At 46.0% G+C, this 14,897-nt stretch overlaps 1 protein-coding gene across 1 annotated transcript; it reads left to right on the top strand.

The window, feature by feature from the left end:
• Nucleotides 1-4,527: 4,527 nt before the first annotated feature.
• TRIM68 (tripartite motif containing 68) lies at nt 4,528-9,662 on the top strand (the record flags this gene model as incomplete). The annotated part of the gene is made up of 6 exons (XM_079709318.1): nt 4,528-4,953; nt 6,536-6,631; nt 7,474-7,734; nt 8,202-8,224; nt 8,819-8,919; nt 9,112-9,662. The coding sequence occupies 6 exons, from the start codon at nt 4,528-4,530 to the stop codon at nt 9,660-9,662; spliced, it is 1,458 nt and encodes a 485-aa protein (XP_079565444.1).
• Between the last annotated feature and the right edge of the window lie 5,235 nt (nt 9,663-14,897).

Raw genomic sequence — 14,897 nt, 5'->3', positions numbered from 1 at the left:
TTTATAATGATTCATTCATTAGTGTATAGGCTAGGCTACGGTGAAGCAATCATATCAATTATACTAGGCTACCACAAAGCAATCATATTGCTGCTTATTTGTTATCAATGCATGAATTATTATAGCTACAAATATTAATTTCTTTTTCACATTATCTTTTCATTTTTTATGTCTAGTGTTAATAATATCTATAACATCTACAGTGTTTTGTATAAGACAATATTTATGTATGTACTGATAGACTGATGATTCATCTTGTAAACAGGATAGACTGATGATTCATCATGTAAACAGAAGATGTAAAGTTATGATGTTGATATAGTACAGTATAGTAAATGCATTTTCTCTTATAATTTTCTTACTAACATTTTTTGTCTAGTTTACTTTATTATAAGCATATAATACAAACAAAATATGTATTAATCGACTGTTTTATGTTATTGGTAAGACTTCAGGCCAACTGTAGGCTACTAGCAGTTAAGGTTTGGGGGAGTCAAAAGTTATACGCATATTTTTGACTGTACAGTTGGCCCTTGCAATATTTAAGGGCCCACTGTACAACTAACTTGATTTTGAGTTCCTTAAACAGTCTGTGGCCTATGGTTGTAATTCCAGCACCCAGCACAAAGTGCAAAAAGTGAATGCTCAATAAATGTTTCAAGTGGCTTGTTCTGATTAATCCATTTACTACTCTGTTAGGCAGCCATGCCTACAGATCCAGGTGAGACACAGGGTACAACTCAGACCTCAGCTACCTCTTTTCTTCTGTTTTTGTTCAAGGTCCCATTTGTTTCAGGAATTTTCTGGGCCTCACCCTTCAGAATTTCAACCATGGCCGGAGCCCTGACATTGGCATGAAGAGCCAAAGAGTTATCAGTCCCAGCAAGAAAATCATTTGGAACTGGGCTTCAGTTGGAGGATTTCCTGGTTATTTTCCGCACAGGAAGGATGTGCCTTTATTTGCTTATTCAGTAAACACTGAAGTATCAGGAATAGGACAAGGTGCAGAGACTACAAAGAAAAACCGAAATCACTGCCTTAAGTAGCACTTTGTGTGTGCACGTCTGTGTGTTTAGGCGAGGGATGAACACCGCTCGTTTAAAATTTTTTTCCAATGTGTATAGCAGTTTCAGACGAGGAATTCCACTTCTCCTCCGCCAGTTCCCACCATCTGCTTCTAACTCTAAAGGGGGTGTGTGGCAATAGTGATGAGAGACTGCCTGCTGAAGTACTGAAGGATGAGAGCTTGCCAAGAAAACCCAGGGTTTTTTATGAGAAACCACCATCTGCAGCCTGGAGCCAGGAGAGGTCGCTCATCTTGCAGGAAAGTCCAGAGTCCACTGCATTATCAGTGCCCAGCCCTACACTAAATTGGGTCTCAGAATCAGACATGGCTGATCTCATAGGCTGCTGAGTTTAACGTGGAAAACAGGCAAAGGAACAGCATTAGGTCCGGGGCTACCACCCGGAAGGAACAAGGTTCGCCCTGAAGAGCCACTAGTCATCCAGAGCGGAAGCGTGAGACGCAAGGGGTTCTTTGAGCCGAGGGCCAGCTAGGCCTCTGCTACTGCATGGCCCGAGCGGCCTCATCCAAGGGCCTCGCCCCTTCGACCCGTCCTCGACTGACTCCTGGGCCCTTTTACAGTTTAAAGGGCTCTAGGTGGGGGAAGAGGCCAGAAAAACCGAAAAAAAGAGAAAATACGCCGTGAGGCCAAGAGGTGAGCGGGGCCCCGTCCCCTCCTCCGATTGGCTAGGGTTGTCCTGTTCCCTGTCTGTGATTGGCTGCTCCCACAAAGATGCCGCCGGCGAGCTCATTGGCTCCGGCCCTGTGGGCGGGGCCTCGGAATCCTGCAGGAGAAGCCAAGGAGCTGGGTGCTGCTGAGGCCTTGGTCTCCGAGCCGGCGGTAAGTGCCGGGCTGGCTGGGCCAGCCGCTTCGGATGTGGCGGACACTCGGCCGTGGGAGCCAAGCGGGCGTCTCCACTTTCGGTTTCAGCCTCGGGGCGCTACTCCCGGCTGAGAAGGGAGGTGGGTAGACAGTTGTGCCTCTTCAGAGGTCCTGCAGGCCGTCAGCCTTACTCTGCCGCCACCCGCCCGGGACCCTCGGACCCCGCCCGGCGTCCTGTGGCCCGGAGGTTACCCTCCCCCTCTCTCCAACCGAACCCCGGAGGTCACCGCCTCCTCACTTCCCACTTTGGCCCCTCCTCTCGAGTCTCTTCCCGGCTTCGCCCTCCCCCCACCCCCCCCCCCCGCAAATGTCTTTCCTAGAAGGCTTCCCACTCTGTCAAATGCACGGTTGAAGCAATTAAATGTTTAATAATTAAAGTTTTGTCAAAGTAATCTGTGTATCATGAAAACAAAACAATAAGGCAATAGGTGCCCGCCCCTAAATCCTTTTTTGCAGAGGCCACCACATTTAACTTTTTCATATTTAGAGCTTTTTATGACCCTACTAAATCTAAATAATGTGCTTCCATCGCATTTCTTGATTTATCATTTTGATATTTCTTTACCTCACTTCCCTTCTCCACCATCTTCTCAATTTTCAGCAGCTATTTTCAATTCTTTGTTAATCTCTGTAGCTTTAAATCATAGATATCAGCCTCTGTTGTGTTAGCCTTAGGTAGTAGTTCTTGGGGCCCCTCCGTGGTAGATGAGGATATTGACATTTCTTCCACATCCAACCTACTATCAGCTAGACCTTAACATTTACATTTAATACTCATGTATTCAAAAATATTTGAGCACTGTTTCTGGCCTTAGGGATATGGTCGTGAACAAAATAGAGTATGTCAGTATCCTCATGAAACTTCTACTGTGGGAAGTAAGACAATAAACACATATGTGTCAAATGACTTTAAGAGCAGGAATTTGGAGAAGTCATTTCAAACTGGGAGGACAGCAGGAATCCAAGTGGGTGGAATGAATGGACATGGGGTCTGCGAGAAAATGTGGAAGTTCCTCCTTTTGCTTGACTGGGCTGTTTCAGGGTGAAGAGAGAGCTTCTTGTTGGACTGAGGGCTGGGGAACCAGGATAGGCTCTTCAGTAAGTTAGTGATTTAGTAAAACAAGGTTTTAAGATATTGGTCCTACAGTTTGGTAGTGACAGTGGGAGGAGGAAAAGCAAGAGACAGGGAGGCCAGTGAGAAGGCAGGACCTGCTGATGGCCTGTAACAGACAGTTCTGCAAAATCTACTTCCTGCCCCACTTCCTTCAGGAAACCTCACTGGACTTCCATTAAACCACAGTGATTTCTCTCTCCTCTTGAATTTTTATTATACCTTGAAGCTGGAGAGGTTAAGTACTTTGCCCAAGATAGAATGGCAGAGCCCATGACCAAGCATCTGTTAAATGAGGGGAGAGTAGAATAATGTTTTCTACTTAGGGTTTTGAAATACATTGAGCCAATCCATGTAAAATGCTCAGAAGAGTGCCTGGCATATAGTGTACTCAAGGAGTGCTCGCTTTTATTGTTAATGTATAATATGCTCTCAGCTCCCTAACTTAATTATAAAAGCATTTTGGGTTTAAGAACTGTTTTCTGTGTCTAGCTCATTTATTCCTTCAGCAAATATTTATTCAGCAATAACTGCATGACAGGCACTTTTTAGGTCCTAAGGATACAATGATGACTAAGACCATCAGGGCTTTTCCCTTTATAAACTTACTGGTAACACAAACTTGCACGGTGAACAAATAAACATTGTCAACTGTACCAAGAGCCTGCCATTGGTCATTCAAGTTCTGTGCCCACATATGGCCCTAGCAGAAATCTCAGGTTTCTTGCTGGAGTAGTGAATTCATCAATATGGGTTTAATTATCAGATGACCTTTGTTTTTATCTTCCAAGGGCTGTTAGTCCATATCTGCTTCTAATGTATCACTGAGGAGAGTGTCTTGGCATCTCAGTGGATGTTAGTGCTGGAGAAGTGGGCAGAGGTTTACAGGAGGTGGGGAAAGTTGCTGGTTCCCTTATACCTTACACTTCAGTGTGCAACACAAGAAAACAAATTGAGCATATAGGCCATGGGCTTCTGGCATATTCCCTTTTCTGCACCTTGACGTACATAAATATACATAGAAACATCCTAGAGAGTGAGGAAGGTGGGTATTTCTGGCCTTATTTTGGATAGTGAAACCACACGAAGTTCAAGAGAAACAATGCTGAGAGCATGATGGAGGTGGAGTGAGAATGGGCTGGCGAGCGAACCCAGAGGAGGGTCAGAGATGACCAGGTGAATGGAAACTGAGAATTCCCAGCATCCCAACACTCAGGCATCCCCAGATGTCCCTTCTGTGGCGTGAGAAACGTGACCCAGTGGATTCAGTTGGGAGGCCAGAGCTTATTAAACAGGGTTCATGAAGGATCCAAAAGAGGAAGTTATTTTTTTCAGTCACTATTTATCCCTTTTACCTGTCCCTCTGCTCTTCTGCTCTTCTTTCCCTTATTTGGGTTTCTTTCCTTCTTCTCAGCCTTCAGTAGCTCCGCCTGGTTTTATTCATGTTCTGAGGAGGGTGTGACAGGAGCCATGGATCCCGCAGCATTGGTGGAAGCCGTTGTAGAAGAAGTGGCCTGTCCCATCTGCATGACCTTCCTGAAAGAGCCCGTGAGCATCGACTGTGGCCACAGCTTCTGCCACAACTGTCTCTCTGGACTCTGGGAGGTCCCAGGAGAATCCCAGAACTGGGGTTACTCATGTCCCCTCTGCCGGGCTCCTGTCCAGCCAAGGAACCTGCGGCCTAATTGGCAGCTGGCCAATGTTGTAGAAAAAGTCCGACGGCTAGGGCTGCATCCAGGAATGGGGCTGAAGGGTGACGTGTGCGAGACCCACGAGGAGCAGCTAAAGATGTTCTGCAAAGAGGATGGCCTGATCGTGTGCGAGGCCTGTGGCCGGTCCCCCGAGCACGAGGCCCACAGTGTCGTGCCCATGGAGGATGTCGCCTGGGATTATAAGGTGGGAGATGAAGGCCAGCTCCCCCCAGTCTCTCCCCTGCCCTTCACTTGGCTATCTCTAGATCAGGAACTTGACGGGGGGCCCCAGAGGCAAAATGAGAGCTGATTCCTTTGGCTTCTCGCACCCGCAGATCCCGGGGACCTGATACAGTGAGCCGTACCTCTCCTTACATTTGTGACCTCCTTTGACTTCCTTCTTTCCCACTTCCACACCTCACCCCAGTCCCAGCAGGTTTAATGCCTAACCCAAACTTGCTTTCCTTACTAAAAATTTGAGGGAGACCGTTTTGGTCTAGCTGGGGTTCTGGGTGCCTTGGGTGAGGTGGTCAAGGCTGTACCTATCAGAACATGCAAACTCTTCCTAGCAATGCCACAGATAATCATTGAACATCAAGTGAGTCACTTTAAACTCCTCATTTTATAGACAAAACAAAGGCTTAGAAATTTGAGATCATGATTATTGGTTGTAGAGCTAGAAGGGACCATGGCTGAGTCATTTAGGATTGAGTGCGATTGTCTAATCTAATGTCGTAGGGTCCCTTCTGACTTAAGTTAGTTAAAGGAAGATCAAAGGCCTTCTTACTCTTCAGCCACTGTTCTTTCTCTTCTCCTTACCTTCTGTTTATTGGGGGCGATAGGGGAAGCCGTCTCTGACACCCACTGCTCCTTTTTTTATAGCTATCCTATCAACTTCTAACTTCTTATATTTTCCTTAGATGTCCATGCTGACATATCTTTATTGGAATCATTATCCCAATATTCTCTTTCTTGAGATTAGAAGGTAAAATTGTAAGGTAAAATTGTAAGATGAATCCCCTGAATTAGCTGTTTTTCTATGCAAAGAGAATTTCTGAAAAATTAAAAGTATTTATTTATTTTGTTTTGCCAGTATTAGAATAGGGAGGCAGTATACCATAGGCATAAGAGTTAAAGAGCTGGGTTAAATCCCAGCCCAACCATTTACTAGCTGAATGACTTTGTGTAGGTCACTCTCTAAGCCTCAGTTTTGTTGGTACATTTTTAATAAAATGGTCAATATTATGAGATTACTTTATGTTTCCCAGTAGTCATCTCTTGCATTAGAGTCTAGGATGGTGCTTCTTACCTTTAGGGTGCATATGAACCACACAAGGGTCTTGCTAAAATTCAGGAGGTCTGGGGTGAAGCCCAAGATCCTGCATTGCTAACAAGCTCCCAGGTGATGTTGATGCTGCTGACACACGTGGACCACACTTAGAGTAACAAGGTTTAGGAGGCTGTAGGATAACAAAGCAGATAAGGATAAAAAGAGACATGGATAGGAAAGTCCAAGATAGTTTTTTGGCCAGGTTGGAAATGGACCTTTTCTTCTGCTTTACAGAAACTTAGAGACTGTGGGAGTTGAAATGATTCTCAGATAGAGAGACCTTGGATGTAATCTGGGCAGGAATCTGCTCCCTCTGTGGTGTTCCCTTTTCTCCCAGCATGCATTCTGGCCCACCCCCTGAGGGATGCTTGTTTTCCCATCACCTACCAATGCCAGGAAGCCTGGCTATCCACCCAGGCTGCCCGAGGTGTCCTCATGAGGTTTTTGTCTCTTTCAGTGGAAACTTCATGAGGCTTTAGAACATCTGAGGAAAGAGCAAGAAGAGGCCTGGAAGCTGGAAGTTGGTGAGAGGAAACGAACTGCCAACTGGAAGGCAAGTTGCCCCCTGGGGAAAGGAGTCTGTGTGGTCCCTGTGTTGTCCCAAAGCTGGCCCATGGTACCTTCCTCATCTCTGTGAGGCAGAATGTGGGGTTTGAGGTCAGAGAGCCTGGGGTCCTCATGCCAGCTTTCTCTACCAGGTGTGTGGCCTTCAGCTGGCCTTGGGACCACTGACTTCCAGTTTCTTGAATGTGATGTAGAGATAACTTCTGGGCTCTCCTCATATGTGAGAAAGGAAAAGTGCACACCTCACATATGCTTTAGCTCACAGAGGTATGACTTATATAATGCTTAGTAAAGCATAGTTTCTGTTTCTCTTTCCTCAGCTAAAGCATATTTACTAAAAGTTAAGTTATTAAAATATTGGAAAATCACTTCAGAAATAAACTCAAGGCCCATAACTATCAAACTATCAGAACTTGTGATCGACGGAAGGTAACATTGAATCAGTCTAAAACAGCATATTGAAGTGATACAATACCAGTAAGAAGCAAAATCATCTAACAGTGTAGTTGTTACACTGCCTGGTCATTATTCTGAAAATAGAATATATTATTCTGAAAATGGAAAATAGTCTGGAATATATAGTACAAAGGTAATATCCTGGGCCCTACTGGGGTCAACAAGAGTTAGTAATAGGGACTGAAGAGCATGTACTGGAGCTGTGGGAACAGGAAGTTAGGAAAAATCGTATCCTTTATCCTCTACAGTGCCTGGCACACAGTTGGTACCAGAACATTCCAGAGTGCGTGTGTGTGTGCACATACCAGCGTCCTCAATCCTGGGTGGCCCTTACATGACCAGTATCCGTGCTGGTTTCTGATCTTGGCTCTACAGATACAGGTGGAAACCCGAAAGCAGAGCATCATATGGGAGTTTGAGAAATACCGGCGATTACTAAAGAAAAAACAGCCACCAGGTCGGCGGCTGGAAGTAGAGGCCGCCGCCGCTCTGGCCAGCCTGGAGCAGGAGGAAGGGGAGACCACGCAGAAACTGGGGGTGAGTCACAACGCACTCATCCAGCAGAGCCGGGTCCTGTGGAGGATGATCGCAGAGCTGGAAGAAAGGTCTCAGAGGCCTGTCCGCTGGATGCTGCAGGTGAGGAGCAGGCTTTCCTGGGAAGTCTGAGCAAGAGCTGAGGATAACCTGGGACTGTAGGAGAGGGGGGTACCTAGTCTTCAGTGGGATCTGTCAGCACTCGGCCTAGCAGACATGGATTCCGTATACCCGCTGCCAATGCCGGCTGTTCCCCTACCCCTGGTTGGGTGGATGACCTCGTGGCCTCCTAGATGGACATTGTCTAGGCAGCCCTCACATCATACCTGTCCCTCCCTCTGGCCAGAGAGTTGAGGTGGAGCCCGAAGTTGGCCAGTGCAGCCAGGGCTCAGCTTGCCCTGCCTGCCTCCTGTAGGCTTCTCCCCCGCTCCCTCTGCACGCCTTCTCTCCAGCTTTGCTCCCTGCCTTCCCCTTCTCTCGGAGAAACTCCCTCCTACAGCTCTGTGTCTGTCTGGTCCCTCCAAGGAAAGGGGCATACTCACGTGCTGCATATCTTTTTCTCCTTCTAGGGTATTCAGGAAGTCTTAAACAGGTATGTTTCCATCTCTGGAGCCCCTCGACAGCCCTGTCAGAGAAAGTGGGGCCTGGCCAGAGCCAGAAGTGGGGAAGGAACGTAGACCAAGTACCTACAGGAAAGTGGGTGCTGGTCCGTAATCTTCTCCCCCTTCCATTGTATTGGCTAAGGAAGCTTTCAACATCCTTCTTTTTTCTTCTTTGTGCTTGACCAAATTCATTTCAAGCATTACCAATAAGAGTTTCAGGTAAAGCTATAAAATGTATGGTTTCAAGTAGATGGCCCAAGGAGGGGAGAAGACTGCAGCTGTCTCCAGTGGCATCGGTGCTCTGAGTCTGCATATGGGCCCTTCTCCTCTGCAGTACACCTCTTCCTCTCCCAATGTCAGATTCACACCTAACCCTTCCATGGCCTAGGTATATGAATATTCTCTCTGTGCCACAAGCCGTTCAGCTCAGTCAAATAATCATCACATCTCTGCTCCGCCTGGTATTGCTGGGGAGGGGCACCTCGCTGACTCTGTCCCTGGCCAAGCCCCCTTCCCTGTACTAAGGGAAGGCCCATGTGGCAGAGCCAGGACTTCTGGCCCCAAGGCCTACCCCTCTCTACCAGGAGCAAGTCTTGGAGCCTGCAGAGACCAGAACCAGTCTCGCTGGAGCTGAAGACAGACTGCCGTGTGCTGGGGCTCAGAGAGATCCTGAAGACATATGCAGGTAATGAATGCTCGGCGGGATTGTGATGAGCGGGGGGCGGGACCCCTCCCGGAGGAATGAAATGGCTCAGTGCCCTCTGGATGCCCATCGCCCACCCGTCACTGAGGAAGTCGCTGGCTGTGTCTATCACAGAGACCTCGCCCAGGCCCCGTCGCTCTGTGTCAGGGTACCAACCAGGATCTTTTTCCTTAGCGGATGTGCGGCTGGATCCAGACACCGCTTATTCTCGCCTCATCGTGTCTGAGGACAGAAAATGCGTGCGCTATGGAGACACCAAGCAGAAGCTGCCCGACAATCCTGAGAGATTTTACCGCTACAATATCGTCCTGGGCAGTCAGTGCATCTCCTCGGGTCGGCACTACTGGGAGGTGGAGGTGGGAGACAGGTCTGAATGGGGCCTGGGAGTGTGTAAGGAAAATGTAGACCGGAAGGAGGTGGTCTATTTATCCCCCCACTACGGATTCTGGGTGATCAGGCTGAGGAAGGGCGATGAGTACCGGGCAGGCACCGACGAATACCCACTCCTGTCCTTGCCCGTCCCTCCCCGCCGGGTGGGAGTCTTCCTGGATTACGAGGCCCATGATATCTCCTTCTACAACGTGACTGACAGTGGCTCCCACATTTTCACTTTCCCCCACTATCCCTTCCCTGGGCGCCTCCTGCCCTACTTCAGTCCTTGCTACAGCATCGGAGCCAACAACACCGCTCCGCTGGCCATCTGCTCCCTGGACGGGGACGACTAAGAGAGCCACCATTTTAGCCAGAGGCCTTGGAATGCCGCCTGGCCCGCAGGGGTCTTGGAGGACCCTGCCCCTGATGAGGGTCCCCTGGAACTGAGCTGAGCCTGGAACCCAGGGATTCCTCTGCCTGACCCAGTGGTCTGTCGCTACTGGGCCAGTCTCCCTCTAAACCACTCATGTTAAAAAGCTGAGGCTCAGCAAAAGGAGCATCGCACCCCCGTGGGAAGTATGACAAGGCTTTTGGTGAGGATCACAGCGGTTCTAAGGACCAGGATAGTGCTTTCTGCAGGTCACACCCCTCTTCCCCATCCCTGTCAGTGCCATAATCAGTGAGGATGATGAATTAGATCCGATCTTCAGGAAACCCATTGGGTCAGGTTTACCGACAAGCCAGAAGAATACTGTCCATGTCCAGAGCTGGTTGCTGTGCTGATAGCAGCAGGAGGATGCTTCACCTGAGGTGTACTGCCTCTGAGCACCCATATTTCACCCTAGCTCTCTGACCTCCCAGCTAGAGAAATGCATCACCAATTGCCCAGACCGCCCCAGTGGCCGTCCCCTCTCTGAGCACAAGCTGGGCAAGTCACTAATCTCAGACTCTAAGGAGACCTGTGTCCTGGTCCTGCCCTTTTCTCTAAATGTCAGAATCGGAAAACCTATTTTCACTTCATGGATGAAGAGACTGAAATGGCCTTAGTGCAGCCAGTTATTTCTCACAAAGCTGATGGAAAGAAGAGTGCATAGATTATGAAGTATTTCTCACATTCAAATGAAACCAAACTGACAAACTCACTTCTCAGGTCACATGTCTGCATATCATTCATTACATTCAGGTCTGAAACACCCCAATGTTTGAAAGATTTTAAGTGTCCTCAATGGGAAAATGGGTATAGTAACTGCATACTCTCCTACCTCGCAGGATTGTTGTGAAGATCTCAGATCCATCCCGTACTTTTGTTCCTTTCTCAGGGACAGGGAAGGCAAGCCATGGATTTTGCCTGTGGTGGCAACCTTCCCATCTCACCTTTTTACAGCATCTTTGCAGCACTGCCTTCGCTTCTTAGGGCCTCTCCTGACAGTCCTGTCCTTTTAGACCAAAAGATACCCATGCCCTGGCCAACTCTGGGCCACAGTAATATATTGAGCGTCTATTATATGTGTTTGTCTTTGGGTTAGAACAGGGACTGTGACATTAGGGTAGAGAATGGAAATAATACAAAGAAATGTAAAACAAATGCACTGAAAGGAAGGCTCACCCACAAGCTCGTTGGGCTAAAGTTTGGATCTTTGTCACCAAGGGAATCTTCATGGTTCTGGTAAATATTCTGCCTTTCTCTTCCCTAAATCTGTGACAGAAGGAATAAAGCAGGAGGGAAGTGTGGGGAGGAAGAATAGGACTAGGCACAAAAAGCCATATATGATAATGAAAGGGAATTAAGACTGTGTATCTGGGCTGTTGGCCCTTTAGAGTGATTGTTGTGTGTGACAAAAATAATTCATTACAGGTCTTAAAAGTGTGATGTGGGAATGATTGTGCTGGAAACAAACTGTAAAGCAAGCATATGAGAACTATGGGTTTTGCCTGTTGTGAGGGGCTACAATATATACATTATGTATTGTCACCGTGATGCTGTGTAACACAACCTCTGATGTAGTTTAAGCTGGAAAGTAGTGAATGTTGAGTTAGGATTGGGCAGCAAAGTAGATACTAGGTTAGGTACAGGCAGAAGCAAAATCATTCCTGTAATAAAGAATAGCAAAAATTGTCTTTCTACCTTAATTGTATTGGTTGTTCACATATGAAGGAGGTGAAACAGGCCAAAGTGGAGAAATAAACTCATTCCTCCCACCATGCTTCCAAGTTGCTCCTTGGGCATTAGCAGCAGAAGGGGAGAACTTGCTCTCACCCGCCTGGAGGGGAATGAACTGGTAAGTCACAGACCTGGTCTTGGCAAAGGGTTGAACAGACCTACATCAGAGGGACCATATATCTGTGTGTGTGTAGGGGGGCGGGGCAGGGGGACTCCCTGGGGAAGTGTGTATAGACTTGAGAAATAGATCTTTAGGAAGTGCTTCCAGCTATGTCCATGGAAACTTAACAGAGTCTAGGGACTGAATCAGTGTTGTTCTTTTCTGTGGTTTTATTAGGCCAAGTCTTGGAAGGTTCCTAGAAAAAGAGAATTATTAGGTGATAAATTCATTCAAACCTAGAATGAATTAAGGAGTGGAATGGCATTATTTGTAATGTGCTCTTTGGGTTTTTTTTTTTAATTTGTTTTTGTTTTTACATTTATAAGCTGATTTGGGTGCTGTGATTACTTGTTAAAAGAATTACAAGGTTAAATATATTATGTGTTATCATAAAGTCTGATTTTTAGGACCAGGCAAAAAGATAAAAGGTCTTAAGTGTATGAAAATCCTTTTTTCTAGGGTAGTTGCTTACACTTGCTTTCTAAGAACAAGAACCTTATTTGCTTCACCATTGTAGCCCCAGTCTAGCATTGTGTGTGTATATGTGTGTGTGCCTAAATATTTAAGTGAGGGAACTTTCATTCATATGCCTAGAATCAAAACGAAGATAAGATCTTCTTGCCTCATAGGGGCATGAAAGACTGGATGTTATTTAATTACAGTCCCGTTCAAAAACTGATTTGAGGGCTTCCCTGGTGGTGCAGTGGTTGAGAGTCTGCCTGCCGATGCAGGGGACGCGGGTTCGTGCCCCGGTCCAGGAGGATCCCACATGCCGCGGAGCAGCTAGGCCCGTGAGCCATGGCCGCTGAGCCTGGGCGTCCGGAGCCTGTGCTCCTCAACGGGAGAGGCCACAACAGTGAGAGGCCCGTGTACCGCAAAAAAAAAAAAAAAAGATTTGATGGCTAATTACAAAAGTGGTCCTGAAGGGGACAAGGCAGGTAGCCATGTGGAGGGCAGAGTGCCTGCACCGCTCCCTGGAATGCCTAGGGTTGTACCTCCAACTTGGTGTGATAATTCACTACAAGGCAGGGGTGAACTTTGCCCATCCTTGTTTGCTGGCAGAGAAACCAAGGGGTGTAATGCCTGAGCCTTGAGGGGAAAGGTTATTCAAAGGGTAAAATGCTTGGCTCCTGCGAAAGGTGGAGACAGCGGGCAAACCTTGGGGTAGCAACTCCCCACAGGAAATCCAATCTCTCTTTTTTTCCAAGCAGGATTGGGTGTAATCTCTTAAGAATCCTAACACTGAGAGTCTACTGTTGCTCCCAGGCTCTAGTTAAATGAGCACACGTTGCTTCACGTGCTAGGGCAGGGGTTGTATCTGAATATATTGGGAGAAGCACAGGTTTTTCTGTTTGGGGCAGCCATGGCAGAGAACCAGTCCATTTTGGGAAATATGAAGTTCAATATTTGAGTACCAACGGTGGGTCTCAGCTAGTTTCAGTGAGTACTGGCGTGAATGAAACACAAAGCTGGCAGGGCAGGCTTCTGATTGAAATGCCAAAAAGAAATTTCTGGTTTGAATGCAGGCTGGACTATCCCTTTGTCACTTTCCATCAGCTGCTTTAATGTGTCTAATAATTTGTTGATTAAATGGGCATAGCCAAATCATTGGGTTGCTTGTAGAGAAAGAATAGTGTGACTAAATGGAAATCTTATCAAATATGCTTAACCATCTCACGGTCTTGATTTGGTTTTATGTTATGGGGTTGCAAGGGAAGGAGTTTCTTTTTTCTACTCTTTGGGAACTCAGTGCATCGTTGTCTGATTTTGAGAGGTTGATTCCTGCTTCTCTGATATTCAGAAATAGAATACATTCTAGGTAGGTAAATATCAATATTAGCAAAGAGTATGGATGCTAAGTTGTTAAGCATGAGATCCCTCTGGAACAGTTACTACATGAATGCTGATCTACACAGGAATACAGTTTCAGTAGTGCCTAGGGCTACCCTTTAAAATTATGTAATTAGAAATTTACTGGGTATATTTTTAAAGTATATACAGTAATTCAGGTATTGTTTTATGTGCTTTCCATTCATTATTTTATCTTCAATACCCTCTATGAATCAGTGTTGTTTCCTCATCAGTAGAAAGGAGATATTAAGACTCAAATACAATAACTTGCCATCAACACTTACTGGGAAATTATCTTAAGATTTTCAAATATACCAGGGTCAAATATATGTATCTCTTACATATGAAATCTCTTTCTTTTAACATACACTGATTATTCAGTTTAAGACTTTCCAAAAGGGGAAAAATAAAAACAAAAACCAATGAATTATCTGATGACCTGGAAAGAGTGGTGATATTTCATCATCATTATTATTATTGTTCTCTATTAACCTTTTTATCCCAGAGCATACCTCCTTAGAGATGTCCAAACGAAGAAAGTCCTGTGTTATATTTGATCCCTCTATTTTGTATCTTACAGTTAAGTTACACAAGCAGGACTAAGAAGCAAAGAGATAGATGTTAAAACCAAACTCACGTTGCTTTAGCTTCTGTTGCTTAGAAACAAAAAGCTGGTGATTAGTATACTGATTACAACTAGCTTAACAATAGTGGGAATATTAAAAGGCTATAGAGGTATACCTTATAGAACTTAATAACAGGGGTGTACCTAGGTGTTCAAAATTAATTGGAACCAGAGACTCAGTTTCTTCATCCCATTTTGCTAATCTGTTTCTCTTTCTGTGGAACAGATTTCTCTTTCCAAGTTCGTGTGTTGGAAAATGGCCACCACCAGTGACCCCAAGTTTGTATCTCCTCAGATAAACTGGGATCCATTTTGACTGGAGACAGACTCTGGTCCAGGTGTGAGCACATGACCCAAGTTGAGTGGATTCATCAATGGGCCAGAGGTCAGGGTCACATATATTAACAGTTGCTTCCATATAATAACATAAGGAGATGAACAGTTGTGAGAAAATCAGTCAGGTGTAGGGGTACCTAACAGTTGGTTTCTTCTGCAGAGGAACTGGTAGGATACTAAGTTGGAAATGTAGGTCAGGAAGGGAAAATCCCAAATCTATATTCTCTTCCCAAACTTACCTCTGATTCAGATACTAGTTAATTGAAACCATAAAACACATTGTCAGAAAATTATTTCATTTATATCCTTGCTAAAAATTGAAAAGTTAGGCAAATTTACACTTTACAGCTTCATCGTAGAACTTCTGTGGTACCAGGTGAACCAAACCAGCTCCATAGACCTCTCAGCATCTTTGAACTTGGCTGGAATGCTCAAGGCCTGAACAGACTTTGTGT

The sequence above is a fragment of the Hyperoodon ampullatus genome (assembly GCF_949752795.1).
Source record: "Hyperoodon ampullatus genome assembly, chromosome: 7".
Classification (NCBI taxonomy): domain Eukaryota; kingdom Metazoa; phylum Chordata; class Mammalia; order Artiodactyla; family Ziphiidae; genus Hyperoodon; species Hyperoodon ampullatus.
The sequence above is the reverse complement of the archived record's forward strand: the minus strand, read 5'-3'. Positions and strand labels throughout refer to the sequence as shown.